The sequence below is a fragment of the Diorhabda sublineata genome, chromosome 4, assembly GCF_026230105.1.
Source record: "Diorhabda sublineata isolate icDioSubl1.1 chromosome 4, icDioSubl1.1, whole genome shotgun sequence".
In the NCBI taxonomy this organism is placed as follows: domain Eukaryota; kingdom Metazoa; phylum Arthropoda; class Insecta; order Coleoptera; family Chrysomelidae; genus Diorhabda; species Diorhabda sublineata.
In genome coordinates this window covers 12186804-12204182 of record NC_079477.1, presented here as the reverse complement: position 1 = coordinate 12204182, position 17379 = coordinate 12186804, and the positions used below count along the sequence as shown (strand labels likewise).

Below are 17379 nucleotides of genomic sequence, written 5' to 3'. Positions count from 1 at the left end.
AGATGTTATTCAAATTACAGGTCATTCTTCAACCGAGTATCTCCAGCCTTAAACCAAGTAATGAACCATGTTCATAGGACATCATATTATTATATAGACATTATCGAACGGAGTGTATTTCTGTCATTTATTCAGATTAATTGTAGTTTTAAAAATGTTACAATAACAAATTAATTCAACAGAAATCGTAGTAAAAACGGCTTTTAGAGATGAACTGTGGTTAAAACTCAGGATAAAGTATGGTCCATTACAAACAGTAAAACTATGTTATTTTATCTAACACATAGTTATGAAAACATGATTCAGATTGGAAGTAACACATTATGAAAGAATGCGTAAAGAGCTTAAACTAATGTGATATAATAACTGTTTGTAAATAATTTTTTAAGAATTGTTTAATAGTTTCGGATGGAGGACTTACCAAGGCTTTAATAAATAAAACAGCGGGTGATTAAATTACCACTCCGCCGGTAGATAAGAATAAAACTAAGGAAGAGGATGTCCTAAACGTGAAAAGTTTCATAAATCTGACCATAGCCATTGCCAGAACAGTCTCAACCAAGAGTATCTCTCACCCGATTTAAATATTACTAAACTATACGAATTGTATACGTACCAAACGAGGAGCCAAAAGTCAAGTCAAGAATATTCAATGAAGATTTTAATCTTCATTTTCGTTGTGACCTTGTGACCGATTCTTGTAAAAGATGTGATTGTTATAACATGAAAATACAAAATTTAAATGTTACGAAGACAGTGGAGGAGGACAAGAGATTTATTTACGGATGGCAGAGGCGGCTCTAAATGGCTTGAAGGAAGATGCAACCAAAGAAAAACACACTACAACAACTATCGCGTTTGATTTAATGAAAACCTTAGCAACTTCCAGTATATCTATATCTACTGGCGTAGCATATTATATCTGACAGCTGTGGACATTTTGTTTCGGCATCCATAATCTAAGCACAGGCCAAGCACACATGTATGTATGGCATTAGGGTTTGACCTCAAGAGGTCCGCACGAAATTGGTTCTTGCATATTATACTATAAGAACCTACGTAAACACACCAGTTCCAATCTTTTAAAGCGACCAATGCGGAAGACATAAAATCGCATCTATTTGTTCATTCATAATGGTTTCCAATGATTTTGCTCCCATAGTCATACATCACAAGTTTCTTGTTTCGTGCGATAGAGACTTTAGGACGATCGAAAAGCAGAAACGATTTTACCAAGATATTTTTTTGCCAGATGACTGGGTAAACGTTATTTACAGCGCTAAGAAATCTAATCAATTTCTGGTGGTAAAAATGAAGTCGCCTGAAGTACCACTAGGCTAGAGGCGGTACTCATCAACAGAAAAAAGGGAGAACAAGACATCAAAGTAGAATGGATGAAAATACAGTGGCTTATATTTAAAGCTGAAGAGCCGTCCAACATTTACTTTAAATACTCCAATAATAAGAATATTCTTTTTCATTGTCTTAATGTTTCTAAAAAAGAACAGATTTCTCACAGATAAAGACCGAGGCCTTTCAGTAAGATATTCTCTATCCAACTGGAAGACCTACGGAAAAATTAAAATATAAGGATCTTCAAAGTCTTCTCCCATATATTCCACCCGGTTTTGCCACAATTTCTATACCATTGTAAAAACCAATGATCAAGCTGAAGATGTTGATATTGGACCAGAAGCAGATGAATAAGGGCCCAAGTGGACTGACTTTGTTTTTTTACATCTTTCTATTTGGCAGAGTGGCCCAATTGACTTTTTTTTAAATAAATTTTTTTTGTATTTTTTTATGGTCATATTAAAATATGGTATATGTACCTCTAACCAAATGTTTACTTATAAAATGATATAAAACCGATAAACTGACTTATAATTTTGCACAATTTTTGATTTGCCTGTATCTCCAAGCTTCAATTTTGCAGTTAGGCCACTGTGCTTCTGAGCAACTCATTTGTGGGTGCAGTTTAGGAAATTTTAGTATATAGTATTTTGTTACATAAATGATATTGCGCTTATTTCATAACATTCAAGGTATGAGAAATTGTATGTGTTGCCAACAATTACTAGCATCACTAACACATCAAATAAATTATGTAAATACCTGGGAAAAAATTTATTCCAATTTAATTGAACTGAAGAATTTGAATTTGTTTCAAAGATTCGACACTAGTTTCAGTGTCCACTCTGCTCAAAAGACATAACTTACATAATTAATGAGCCACAAAATAATCATACCGTTATTTTCTTCAGCGATTACTGAATTAATTCATAATGGAACTTTTCAGTAAATGAATTGTTATTGATGCGAGGAAAAGTCACTTTTGTTTCTAATTGTATAGAAAATTATTACCAGAGTTTCTAATAGCTCAATCAACTCATTCAAAATATCTAAAAAATTTCATTGTGACCATGTCACAATATTAGCAATGTGATAAATAAACACCAATTACATCAACAAGAGAAGAAGAATCACTCTCGTCGGAATGATAGAAGTCGGGCTTACAAAAACGTGCAGATACGACTCGGCGCTCCCATTTATTTATACGAAGTTGTTGCAGAGCTGTGACGATTGGAACATGTTCATTTGTTGGGGTGATTTTAATTTTTGAATTGGTGGATGCATAAAAGGCTCATTATTATACAACTCTTTCAAACAAACAGTATTTCTAACTTTTTTGACATATTCTACTATATTACTTCCACAGCTTTTAGAATTAGAATATGCTTTATGATCTAAAAAATCGCAGTTTCTTCTTTCTTCTATTTTCATCATTAAATATTATACAGGTAGCACAAGAGTGTTGCAAAAAACATTTTTATATATAGCCAGTAATATAAACCAATGCATTTTCATCCGTTCATGGAGGATTTCTATAATCGCATGTAAAAACTTTTAGAGAATTATCACTCGTTACCTTTGGTACATCGATATCTTCACATTTTCTTAGAATATTTGCAGCTTCAACCCTACCCCACCCCACTTCGAATATTTCAAAGTAAATAATTTTTTGAAGGCACTACAAAATTGAATTAAGATTGTAAGTACTTCTCAAATTTCCGCAACAATTTCTTGCCAACCTATTTCCTACCATAGTATTATTCATTCATTTTACCATGTATGTTATTATTCCATCTTTCTATTTTTCCTTCCTTAATTTAATTAACTATAAGTCATTCAACAAACATCTTATTAAGAACGCCTTAAATTTTTTTTTCAAATTTGTTGCCCAATATGCTCCTTAATAAAGTAATATTTTCAAATGAACAAACTTTGGAAAAATATAACCAGTGGCGCACTGTCAGGGTTAGTTGTCACTTTTATCCCCATATTTTTGATTATTTTTGATTAATCGATTAATCGAAAAAGATCGATTATTTTATATAATAGATAATCGATTATATTTTTTGATAATAAGCCAGCCCTACTTATTACACCGTTTTGTCATTTAAGAACGTATCTTTGAGAATAAATCTGGATGGAATTGAATGATTTTTGCCGCAGCTTGAATTCTACCTATTAGATCTTGTACAGATTCGATTATTGTTTCGTACACTAAGGACTTTATATAGCCCCATATGAAAAAAATTTTCTCTAAAACGTGTGTTTAAGTAATTTCTTGCCGCTGCATCAAAATGAACAGATGCTCCATCGTGTTGAAACCACATGTGTTGTTTAATATTTGACGCTACATTCTCAACGATTCATCCAACAAAATGTAATGGCCGATTAAGCAATCTCCAACCATACCCACCCACATATTAACCGAATATTTAAGCTGAAACCCCTTTTTACGAACAAAGTACGGATTTTCTTCATCCCAAACGTGACTATTTCTTGAGTTGAAAATTCCTTCCCTACTAAATCAAGTCTCGTCGGTATACAACACATATTTTGTAAAATTTCGATTTTCACGACACTTTTGTAAATACCAGTTTGAAAGTTCCATACGCACCTGAAAATCCCTAGGTTATAATGCTTGAACACTGGTCAATTTGTATGCATGTAACACTTATTCTTTTAAAACTTTCCATACAGTAGAATGGGCGAGACCTACAATTCGAGTACTTGAAAAGATGGCCTTTCAGAAATATTTAGTATTACCTCTTCCACAGTCCTTGTTGTACGTTGCTTTGCAGCATTATTTCTTTCATTTAACAAGTTTCCGGCTTCTTTCAGCCTTCTTTCAATACTTGCAAATGTAGAATGTGGAATTCGACGACTGTTAGTACAAACGAGGTGCCATTCATTTTTTCGAGCTTCCCCGTAAATCATTAACATGTCGGTCATTTCTTCAATATATAAACTAATTTAAAATTCTTATTCTTATTTAACCTACCAAGATTGTGTCAAATACACGAAGTGTCACTATCAAGAATATGACACGTGCCTACCAGATTATCATTTAGAAATATTGAGTAGTATTTAATTACTTTTGTTTAGAGGCAAATTTCTACAACATTACAACACCTTTCATTTTAGCTCCATAAAAGATTATTAAATTCACAATTAAAAATAATCAGGCAATTTAAAACAGAATTAAAAAAAGAATTTTGTCTAGTGGCGTAAAAAATAGGGGGATAAAAGTGATGACTATCCCCGACAGCGCGCCACTGGTTAAATTTTTCCAAAGTTTGTTTATGTCAGAATATTACTTTATTAAGGAGCATATTGGTCACCAAACTTGAGAAGTATGTTAACCAATTTTCCAAAATTAGTTTCTTGGTAATCGTCTGTTTTTTCCTTCTTGAAAACCTATTATGTTGTCATGGGATATATCATATTTCAAGCTAATTTCATTCGAGCAAATAATATAGTCCTATTCTTTTTCTGTCATTATTTCAGCCCGAGATTCCAGCAAACGAAAAATGAATTAATTAAAACCGGGATTTATTTCCCATTTTCTTGTAAAACTGTTAAAAGAGCTTTTTGATGGCAACTTGTATATTATGGAAATTTGGTTGTACGCCTTAGGTCCCAGAAAATATATGGTCGATATTAATTGTTTTAATTCGTCTGTGTATCTACATCCCCGAGCTGAGTTATTAAGTAAATTTAATCACACACTTTTAATTTATATCTAAATTGTTCATTGGCATATATATGACGGTTTAAAAATCGCAAGGCCTGTTTCCAACGTTGACATCTAAAAATATTAGTAACAATTCTACCTCTAGATGCTCATAGAAACAAAACACGAAATTCTAAAGATAACATCAATATTTATTAATATAGTTAATTATTTAATTTTGTAATTGAATTGATTTAAAAATTAATTCAATTCCTTACCTAATGTCATCTTTCAGACAATGAAATAAAGATATTTTTGTTCCTTCTGTGATAGAACACCCATCAACACAGCACATTCGTGGCAATAGTTTAATTTAACAAAGAACCATGGCAATTAAAGATAATCGGTATATTTATGCACATCTCTTCTTCTGCATGGTGACTTCAAGCTATCGAAAAAGAGTAGCGTCTGATATTCAAGTAAGATAGGGATAACAAAATAGTTATCCGCACATAGGACATTTACTGACAATTTCTTTTGAAAAGAAATATAAATGGTATGTTTTCTTCCAGAGTATTGGTTTATCGATGCCCAACAATTGTTCCTCTGATTATACCCCTTGATGGTTGGTGTTCAGTATGAACACACTGTTTACACCACCATTACACCAACACTCACATAACATTTCTGACTGAAGATAAATTTAAACCTAATACGTCGACGAGTTATAGGTTTTACTTCACCTTCGGTGTACATATAGTCTCTGAAGACAACAACTTGGTTATCGAAACGCGCGTCAGACAGTGTAATTGTGGAAGTTTGTGTAGCGATAGTGTAACCAATGTAGGTACTTTCATTGTATTCTAGTTCCCATACACGGTGAAATGGTAGCCTGTAACAATGTGAGATAAGCACAATTAAAGTCTTATGATAGAATCATAAGTTGAAAAATATTGCTGGTAAAATTTGTATAGAACCGATCATATTATGGAATCGAATTATGGAAATTCTATTTTTATACATTTGTTTGGTTGAATGCGTTTCCACAGAAGCTTGTGATTTGGGTGAAAACATTTATATCTAGGTTACTTAAAAATTATTTTTCAACTTTTCAGCTAAAAAATTATCCAAACATAATATTACACAAAATACGAGTTTATCTCTGCCATCACTTCTCCATTTCTTTGAAATCACCTTCCACTAAGTTATACTTTTAGCATTTTGCAGCATCAAGTATTGACCAATCACCGTTTAAGTTTACACCTTCAAATTCAAAAACTACGTGGCTATGAACTTATTGGTTTTTGCTTTCTTAGGATTGAGTTATTCGCAAGTCCATTACTTAGACGTATAATTAGATGTATAATTATATATTCTTCATCTAGCATTTCACTTGATTTGCGTTTGCGGATACTAAACATACTGTTTCATAATCACTACTTCAACACTCACAATTACGTGAGTCTGATCTGATGCCTTTTTCGATAACTAAATTAGTTCAATTTGAATATCACCAACGCCAACGGTTCAATACATTTCAATTTATACGATTAAAAATATTCAAATACTCTTTTCAATTTGAACAAGCTTTGGATCAATATTAAGCAATCACGACATACACCTTGCAGATGTATTTTTCATATGTAACCTTTGATGCAAAAAATTGCATACTGTTTGATTGAAATATTTACTTCACTCACTATCTCACGTGCTTTTTCGACTATATTACAGGGGTACAAATTTCATATCTTCCGTAATTACAGTGAGTGATAGTCCCGGATTTTGATAAAAATGTATCACTAAAGATTTTTTGCGTTATCTAACGTATATGCCTGACTCTCTCCTTTCTACGAAATGGCAGAGGTGTTGACAGGGGCAAACAATCTATTTGATTTCTTTGATGGTTTGAAAAATATATACTCTAAATGATTTAAAAAGGGATTGAGTTGCAAAACATTTTTTCACAGTAAGGTAAATTTTCCATTGAAAAATCACTCTTCAGTCAAATCCTCCTCTTATCAGTTTTATAAATACATCAAGGAATTGATACATTTCAAAAACACATTATTCTATATTTTTTGAATAAACAGAGTGAAATGTGATGAGGAAATATTTTTTCAATGTTTCTATTTACGCACTATTCCTTTTTATGAGATTATTTTGATAAAATTCATATAATTCTGTCCAATTTCTATTTATAAGATTTAGATTTACCTCTAATATTCGTAATAAATTTTATGGGAATCAATCTATAGTGATAAAATAATATCTAATTTTCAAATTATTATCAAGCAACAAAATAAGAACTTGTAACTACTTTTCTTTATCAAGACAGTTACACAGTGTATATGCAAAACCCTTAAATTTAATAATATAAGATAATAATTCTCAGCAGTTGAGAAAAATGACCACCAATATGTTTTTTGTGTATCCAAGTGTATTTAATATACAGCTAATGTTCAAGTTATGTATAGTTTAACAGGGGATCCCTCGCATTTTTTTTCAATTTTTTTCTGTCGTTCTATATAACCCGTACTTTTAGTGTATATGGAACGGTAAAAAATTCCTATTAGTGAAACATTCCATCTTTGGTCGATATAGGCATGTTGACTATCTTATAAAAAGTTTTGGATCTTTTTTATTATATTTTAAGTTCCTTTGCCTGATATCCAGTCTCTAAAGGAAAGGTCTCCAACATGTAGTAAACAATGGTCTTGAAGTAGTTTAAATAAAATTAATTCACTATGGAAACTACAATAGTTTTATTAATTGGCATTAAAAAATAAAATGGAATTCCTATTCAAACACAACAAAAAATGTACATGCATAAATTTAAAATGAAGCTTAAAAATAAAAAACTACAACACTTACCTATCAAAAATAAATTTACTCCTTCTCTCTATGGGGTTAGACAATACACTTGTCTTTGAATCTTATTTATTGAAACATATTCAACATACGGAAAAATAAATATATTTTTAATTTGCTTATAGATTTTTATACATATACAGATATAATTTCTTCATTTCTTCATTGTTTCTTTTTTAGAATTTTGATTATATAAAAAACCTACAATAACAAACATGTCATTTTTAAAATTGAATTCTTTAGTTTCATAATTGCTAAACTATTGATTATTCTTATTAGGAAATTGTTTTGTATTTTTCACAAGAAATTAAAAGAATTTCTTGTGATGCGCTAGCTTCTACCTCATTGTCTATTTTATTGGAAGTTTTGGATATAGATCTTAGAGATACTCTTGTTTCGATTTCTGGGGATGAGCTATTTACTTCAAAATCATATGTGCACAGAGATTTACCTGGTGGCACACTTTTTTTTGCAATTGTGGCTTCTCATTCGGTATGTTTTCAGTCCAGATGTGTTTTTCAAAAATTCTTTCAAATGAGTTTTTGAACGTTCCGTCGTCATACCTTTGATTTTATTTATCAAAAAGCTTTGATATGACTCGTTCAGGCATGCTCCTTCAAAGCCTGACAAAAAATTTGCTTTATCGTGAGTTGCAATGCAAAATATAATTTTTTCAAAATGCCTGGAAATTGCGATTTCGTTGGCACCCCAAGATTTGTTTGTTCTCACGTTGTAAGGAATCGGCACCACGCCTTTTTTTAAATGGTCCAAATACAGAAACACCTAATGGCTGACATATATGTGTGGTATTCGGAGGCTGATATTATTTTCTTTTTCACAATTTCTTGTGATAAGTGACTGGTACAATTGTCTCTTTAAAATCTTCTTACGTTGACCTTCCATAACACCTTCAAGGGCTCATTCCATGTTTTCACTCGAATAATTCCACGTATATGGGGTGCCAACCTTGTGAACATGTCGTGCAATCTTTCTATATATACTCCCGAAAAGTAACACTTTGTGAATATTTTCGTATGTTTTGTTTCTGCCAAGTTGTATTGATCACATGAAAGTTGAGGTTATGGATAAGTATTCATTCCTTTGGAGCAATGCTTAGTGTACTGACAATAGTTGAAACTTTTCTATTTTTTTTCCGATATACTATCGAAATTCATAAATTTAAAATCTAACACTTTGTAGCGCCAAGTGTTAGGATGACATTAATAGGAGTATTTAATCAAAAACAAGACTGTAATCCCTAATAATTCAAAAATATTGCACCAACCATCCACATAACCCGACAGTACATTCTGAAGACGTTGTTAAATTGGTAATACTCGCTTATACGTATTAGCACTGAAAAAGTTTTTAAAAACACATCACCAGCTCTTATATGTTGGTATATATTACTCAAAAAACTTTTTCCAAGCTGCTAATTAATTTCATTCAGAGCTTTGATTATAATAATGATAATTAATTCGCCCGGTAGGTGGATTGTGGTCTTGTATGGAACCGGAATTTTATATTAACGAATAGCGTTATACCAGAAAGGTATTACTTGATAGGAACTCTGATGATTTGTGAAGGCTCTCACTTTTTAACACGCTTATATTAACTTCACCTGACTTTTATGTGGGTTTGTAAGCTTGTTTGTTTGTTACTCTCCTTTGTGGGTCATTACTGTTAGTATATCCCACCACTCTTATTGCATTTGTTAGTCGAGCGGGCTAAGGTGGCAACCTCCGGGTTTGCCCGTTCACGCTGTAGAAAAAATTTTTCCGTGATTTTTTCTTTAAATTATTACTGCAAATTTTTTCTTTAAGTTGAAACAAATTTCACAACTGTCTGTGCCCTTATGGAGGTTTACTGTACTATCTTAAACTTTATTATGTTGTTCAAGAAGAATTCTACATCCGAGCACCCACTGTTGGAGATTTACAATACTAATGAACTTCATTTTTGAAAATAAATCGACTTAAACACTGGAAAATTAATAAAGTGTAAAGAAAACCAAAAAACACGCTTCCATAGCATTTGATACTAAAAAGTGAAAAATAAATATAGTTTAGAATAAGAAACTAACAAAAAATATGCTTTTGAATCACATCAAACTAAAAAGTTAAAAAATATTACTCGATTTGTCCCATATTCCTCGTACATCGAGAGCCCGACGATTTTTTCACAATAATTATTGTTCTAAGCTTATTTAAAAAATTTATATTCAACTTTTTAGTTCGATGTGCTTTAAAAGTGTGTTTTGTAATTTTTTTTAAAACAATATCTATTTTGTTCTTTCTAAAAGCAAAAGTAGCTCTAGATAATAGATAATAGATAAGAGAATAAAATGGCAAAAGAAAATGGATACATAGATAGATATCATTAAACACCTCTGATGAAACAGCACATTGAATTATTTCAAAAAAAATTAGATTGCATTTTAAATGTTACAGTATCACCTCATTTTTTATATTTTTCGATTTCCTGCTGCCTTTAAATTTTGGCAACGTTATTGAAATGTAACTTTCACTCGCTCTATGAGGAGAATCATGTTTATTTTCTCTATCAATAAAATATCTCTAATTCAAAAGTAAATTCAAATTATATCCTCTTATTCTGAATATTATATTGTAATTTTGTTACAGCTGCACGTGTAAACGAAAGTTGTTTTTTCAACGAACAATGTGAAACCACCAACTTCCAAACAGAATGCAAAGAGGGAGTATGTACCTGTCGATACGACAAACTGGCTGTAATGAAGCCAGATGGAAAAATCGAATGCGAAGGTAAAATCCGGTACTTTCAATATTCATTTCCGCATATTGTCAATTCTATCATTAGTTACTGTAATCATTAATCTGCTTTCATAATGTTCTCATTATTAATAAAGAGAAAGGTATTCATTTACCATTGTTCTAGATAATAAACTCTTTCGAACATAAAAGTTAACCACGAAAATATTAATGATGAGCAGAGGATTCGTGTAACAAAAATAATTAGAATTAATAATCTCAATCATCAGTGAGAAAGATTAAATTTTCAAATATTTTATTTTCAGCAAGTTGTATTGTAGAAAAATATCAACTCATTCCATGAGTAAAGGGACATTATTCAGGTTAATTAACCATTTGTTACTGAATAAAGCACAAAGAAGTGGATTGACTACTTTTTTCTGGATATTATGCTATGAAATATTTTGTTAAGAAGCTTCTGCCAACGTTTTAGCAATGCTTTTTTATGATATCAGCTTTAATTAAAAAAGCAATTTCTTGTAAAATCTATTGTGTAATTCATTTTTACAAACAAAATTAACATATAATTTATATGAAAATATTCAAGATTTACTTGACAAAATGCTATGAGTGATTCAATGATTAGAAGATCGATCAGACGGTTCAATTAAGGACGTGATGCACTATGTAGTCGCCCGTCTTCGTTACTGATGAACTGGTTCACGCTTTTGAAGATAAGTTTAAGCAAAACCGTTAGTGTTTGTTGCTATAGAATTTCCAAAAATGTCATTAATTCATAGAATTATTACTGGGTACTCAAAATTCTTATTGAACAACACAAAAAATAACGGATGTCTAGTGCACATCAGTTTTTGCAGGCTAGAAAAGACGTTGATGATTTTCTTTCTCGGATAGTCACGGAGGATGAAACTTGGGTACACCTCAATAACTCAGCAGCAATCAATGGAATGGACGTACACTTCGTCCCCAGCTCAAAAAGTCTTGTGCACTATTTGTAGGAACAAAAAAGGCATTTTGCTGACTTATTTCTTACCATAAGCAATGTACATGTTTACTTTGAGACCATTAAGAAATTACACCGCGGAGTACAGAGCAAACGCCAGGGATTACTATCTAGAGATGTTGTTTATTTTTTCACAATAATTCCCTACATCATACTGCGAACGTGACAAAAAACTTTACAAGAATTTGGCTGTATTTGATCTTCTTCTGTAAAGCTTCCCGATCCTCACGACTTTCATCTCTTCTTATACCTAAAATACTTCCTTGGTAGTCAACACTTCAATGATGATGACGAGCTGAAATAATATATTTAATGTTTAAATATAATTAATGTTTAAAAACACAGGCGGCAAGCGTTTATGAAAACGATTGCGCTATGACAAGTGCCTACAAAATTTATGTAGAAACAGTTGTTGGTTCAACAGTTTTTTGTACAATAAATCCATACAATAATTTTTTTATACAGTCAAACTAAATCTGTTCAACTTTCTATTTCACTATAGTCTCACCAAATTTGTTTCCTTCGCTATATGAGTAAATTTTTAATACTTTTATTCTGAATTTTCTAACATGGAAATATCTTGATAGAAACTAAGTTGAACATTACCAGCTCCACAAGTACGTGGAAAAAAATTGAGTGGGTTGTGGAGAGAGAGAGGGTTGTTAGGAAGTGTATTATCATTTTGTGTGTGTATTGTCGAACAACAATATGTTAATGTATGTACAGTACAGTCTCCATCATCAGACCTTCGGTTCTTTATCCGACCTTCCGAGTTATCTGAACTACTGGGACAATGTAATGTATAGTACAATAACATGATTTTCCATAGTAGACTGTGCACGAATCGGCTCCTTCCACCACACCCGACTATAGGGGGGTATAAGTGCATAATAATTGCATAATTGCATAATTGTACACATTGTAATTTCTCTTTATTTCTGAGCGCTGCATACCACCCCGCCGTCAATTCCATCACATCTGTAGCTACCTGACACTAGTCCTCACACTTAGTGCTTACGTAGCCTTTTCACTGAGAAGTCGAGTTGTGCGTTGTTTCGTGGCTTCTTTTGTGTTGTTTGTTAGACTGTTAGTTGTGTTTTGATTTTTTAATCTCTAAAAATTGTAGTGATGGCTTCAAAAAGTAAGAAAGTGGTTGTATCAAAGAAACCCTTGAAGAAATTGGATAATGGCGAAGCTTTATTAAAAGTAGCGAAAGATTACAACGTAGGAAAAACAACGGCAGGGGACTGGAAGTGGAATTGAAACGAAATCGAAAAATTGTCCTCACAGCGGGTCATGGTCAATGCATTGAATCGTAGGAAAATGGGTGTACCGTTATCAATCTTACAAGAAAAGACCTAAATGAAGATGAATCTGATTTTGAAGCATCTGTAGATTGGCTCGATAGATGAAATAGATAAAAGAAAGAGAGACAATTCTTGCATGCAGTAATGCTACAGCAAATATGAAAATGAAACTAGCTATGATAGGAAAATCGAAAAATCCTAGAGCCGTTAAGAGTGGTTCCAAAAATGCTTTGTCAGTATAATATTATAATCAAAAAATGCTTGGACGAGCTCAGAAATTTTCAAAGAATGGATTTTTTCAAGAATTTGTGCCACAAACCGAACAGTTTTTGAAATCCAGAAACTTGCCAAAGAAAGCAATATTGCTTCTTGATAAAGTTACATGGCATTCTGATGAAAAACTTGAAGATGAGGATATAAATGTTATGTTTTTGCCCCCAAATTGAACTTCCTGATGATGGCCTATGGATCAGGAAACTTTAGAGGCAATAAAGAGGATTTATCGAAGGAAACTGCTTTCTTCTTCAATTAAAGCGACGGACCAGAGAGAAAAAATGGTGAACAAATTGCGTCATCTTAATTTAAAAGACGTTGATTAATATGTGGCTCAGTGATGGGAGAGTGTTGGAGCAGACACCATTTCTAAATCTTGGAAAGTTTTGCTCTAATAACATCAAGAATCTTCAGATGGAACTTTACAGAAGGAGATTGAATCCATCAACACCAGTCTAATTCCATTGATAAAAGTATGCAGAGCAGCTGGAGGAAACATCTACGGAGCTTTTACCTCTGAGTAGATTGCGAGATATGGCGGCAAACTAAGAATATAACGAACTTTTTTACCAAATCTTCTGTTTGATTCCGCGGCATTGTACAGCAGAGTATCTATATATTGTAAAATATATGTTAATACTTTTCTGTTAGATTTTTTAGTTTGTTTAATTCTGTTATGTTTTAATTCAGTTTTGTATTTGGAAAGTACTTAATGTTAAAATAAAATTAACCGATTTTCAACGTCAATTTCATCATTTTCAGTGTTACCAGACCTGGTCGGATAATTGAGACTCTATTGTGTTTTTATTGGATAATACTCATTTGTGCAGTTTTCAGAAGCATATTTGGCATACTAATTTTTATTTATTTTTATATATTTTTTCAGTGGTGCAAACAAAATACTCTCCAGAAAAATATATAGACCCTGCGATGATCGGAATTTTAGTTGCTATGTTTCTTATGTTCATCACGATCTGTGTGGTTCTAAGATTATTTAGCAAGTGAGTATTGTTTGAAATTATTTATTATACTGTTATTCAAAATATATTAGTCATTATAGTAAATGTTCGGTAAAATAAATGGCGATTTTTTGGACGACTACCTTCCCTCTATGTTAACGACTGCAATAAATCAAAATTGTTATAAACGCATACTGAAAAAAGAAATACAAAAAGATTAGTTTTTGATTTCTCTTCGATTTCCCTTTATATTACCATCTTAGATTACTTCTATTGTCATCAGTTGATTGCTTTCAATCATCTTTGTTGTTTGGAATATAGCTAATCTATTTAATCAATCATTTAAATAATGGCAGACATTGAACTACGTCCCTTCTTCAGTCTCATCAATCTAACAATTACATATCACTTCCATCCAACGTTCTATAATCTAATAACAAAACTTGCTTTCCTTTTTACCTCGTTTCTAGAAAATTGATCTAAAGGATATTCAATATTCACATTAGTACACAAAGAAATATCATTAGAGAGATGAATTATTGAGACCTTATGATTATTCTCAATATTTACATCGTTTCTTCAAAGTCTTATTTAAAGTGCTGTACTTCTTGAAAACAGAAAAAAAATATGAAATATTGTATTTTTGAACCATTTCAGAAACGGAATTCTTAATAATAGTCAAATTAGTTTTAATCTTAAACCAAGTATTTTTGACTATAAGAAGTTCCACTCGTCGGTAGTTACTTTGTACAACATTCAAATAGTGGAAACGATCTCTGATTTAGTATACTAGAGGAGCATAGATCAAGATAGGTCAAATAATAACTTGGGAATTAACCCCCTATTTTAAGGAAATATCATTCATATTGTGTTGGGAGCACAGCCGCACGCCACCTGGCGTTGGTAGTGTGCTGAAGGAATGACAACAAAAAAAGTTTGATAAAAAATAAGACTAATAAATATTTATGGTAAAAATTACTTATGATGGATCCCATCAAGATTTCAGTTTTATGCACAATTTAAAAATGGCAAGGAGTCAGTTAAGACGTCTTTCGACCTGATAATTATAAAAGAAAGTTCGTTCATTCCAAATGGAACAATTGTAGAATCTAAGTACAGAACTTATTGCGAAACGATAACCGATTAATCTGATAAATGGCTCAACGGCTTTTTATTCGCAAGTTTCTGAAAACTAGAGGCCTTTCTTCTTGATCACATCTCTTTTTCTCATCAGATCTAGCACCATGCGAAGTGCACTCTCAACTTCAAAAATATGCTAAAAGGGTGACAGTATTCCTGACAGTGAGAAAGCCAAAACAATCAGTTGATAGCCTCTCAAAATTACTACCAGTCATGAATTTAACATTATAATTATAAGTGTATTGCTAGCATCAAGGTAGAATCCAAAAAGAAGTGAAATTATTTTTTAAAAAAATATTTTACTGACAATATTTTTCCATTTGAATATATCTTATTAGAAGACACTATTGAGAAGAGGATCTATTTTTTAAATAAGACGCCACGTTTCCATATTGGTTACAGATAAATGGAGCTGTAACACAATATCTTAATGAACGATTTTCTTGACAATTGATCGGATGGAGAGTTTCTATTGAATGACATGTAACATTCAACTTTTTGTGGGGTTATTTAAAAAGCATAATGTATGAAACTGAAACCGCTTTGTTCGAAGAACTAAGACGACGAATTGAAAGATAAACTTGATCATTTTATGTATGAATAATATGGTTGATGGATAATTCTAATATTTCTAACAGTTTGGTGGTATGTTACTAACATACTAAGAGAAAAACTACCAATAAAATGTTCAAAGAATCCAAAAATTCCATTAATTACAGGCTTAGTTACAACTCCATTCCAATAGTTTGACGACAAAATGTTGAAAATTAAAAAAATAAAAAAAACAACAGTTCAATAATCTACACTAATTGGTAGATGGAGAATTGTTGTCACACTTTAAGCCATACATCGGCTTTTTTCGAATAAATTCACGATTAAAAAATAGTGTCATAAAATGAAAATACAAATTCAAATTCATATAAAAATAAAGTTATTTTTGTTTTATACGCAAATAAACCCATTCAAAAAATCACATGAAAAATTCCAATGGTGTGTAATCACAGTTTTATATTTTATATATATTTTTTTGTTTAAAGGGCAAGATGGCGTGAAAACAGAACAATATTCAATACTCCGAACCCACGCTTGATGAATGTATCTCTTCTTAAAGAAAACAAACACCTCCACGAAAGGAGGGGATCCCGTAACAGTAGAGGTCCGAGCAGACAACCTAGCATTGCTTCTTTGAGAGCTCATTCTCCAAACTCACAAGGTATATGTTGATTTGATAGATTAGTATGGTAAGGCTGTAGAAAAATGACTTATTCTAATCTATACAGATATATTTGAAATGTTGGTTTCTTCTTTTAAATGCAAACACCTGTATATAATTTATTTTTTAGATTGTTAAGAAAATTCTAGACATAATTCAAGTCCAATCTTCTTGATCTATCTTCAACTGTTTCGAAAATATTGAATGTTTTCAGATTTATGGCAAAAAATTCATTAAAAAAAGGAAATTATTTTATTTCACAAACTTGTTACATTACTTTCAACTCTTATTTACCATTTAGCTTATTATATACAAAATTGAGGAAAATAAAATGCATCCCTATAAACTGATACCAACTCAGGAGCCCAAATGCTGCTACTTATCTATTAATATGGAATAGAACTGAAGAGAGGAACTGAAAAATGAATTTCACTCAGATATTGATAGTCATGTGAATGTGAATATGTGGGACTCACTATAAATATTGAAAAAACTAAATTCATAGTTATAAGTAGAAACCAAAATATTAATATTAACCCTATTCTCACACTGAATGGAAAACAAATAGTATCTGGGTTCAGTCACAAACGCTCAAATGGGCCCAGACTAAGAAATGAAGATCAGAATTGAAATGGCTCGAAAGGCATTTGTCAAGTACTCCTCAATGTTTGCAAACAGAAATCTAAACCTTCACGTCAGAATAGGATTCATGGAATGTTATGTGTGGGCAGAACTACTGTACAAAGTGGAAACCTGGACCTTGAAAGCTCAAATAATCAAAGAACTTGAGGCATTTGAGATGTTGCTCTATAGACGCACCCTTAAGATACCCTGGGCTGACAA

The 17379-nt window shown here is 31.8% G+C and overlaps 1 protein-coding gene across 2 annotated transcripts in view; it reads left to right on the top strand.

Moving 5' to 3' along the window:
* The window catches only part of LOC130442419 (uncharacterized), a 121369-nt gene that overhangs the window by 82780 nt on the left and 21210 nt on the right, over positions 1 to 17379 (top strand). For both annotated transcript variants that reach the window (XM_056776512.1, XM_056776513.1), the window contains exons 3-5: positions 10534 to 10674; positions 14111 to 14225; positions 16361 to 16536. In XM_056776512.1, coding sequence (XP_056632490.1) covers positions 10534 to 10674; positions 14111 to 14225; positions 16361 to 16536 — 432 coding nt within the window. The remainder of the gene's footprint in view (positions 1 to 10533; positions 10675 to 14110; positions 14226 to 16360; positions 16537 to 17379) is intronic.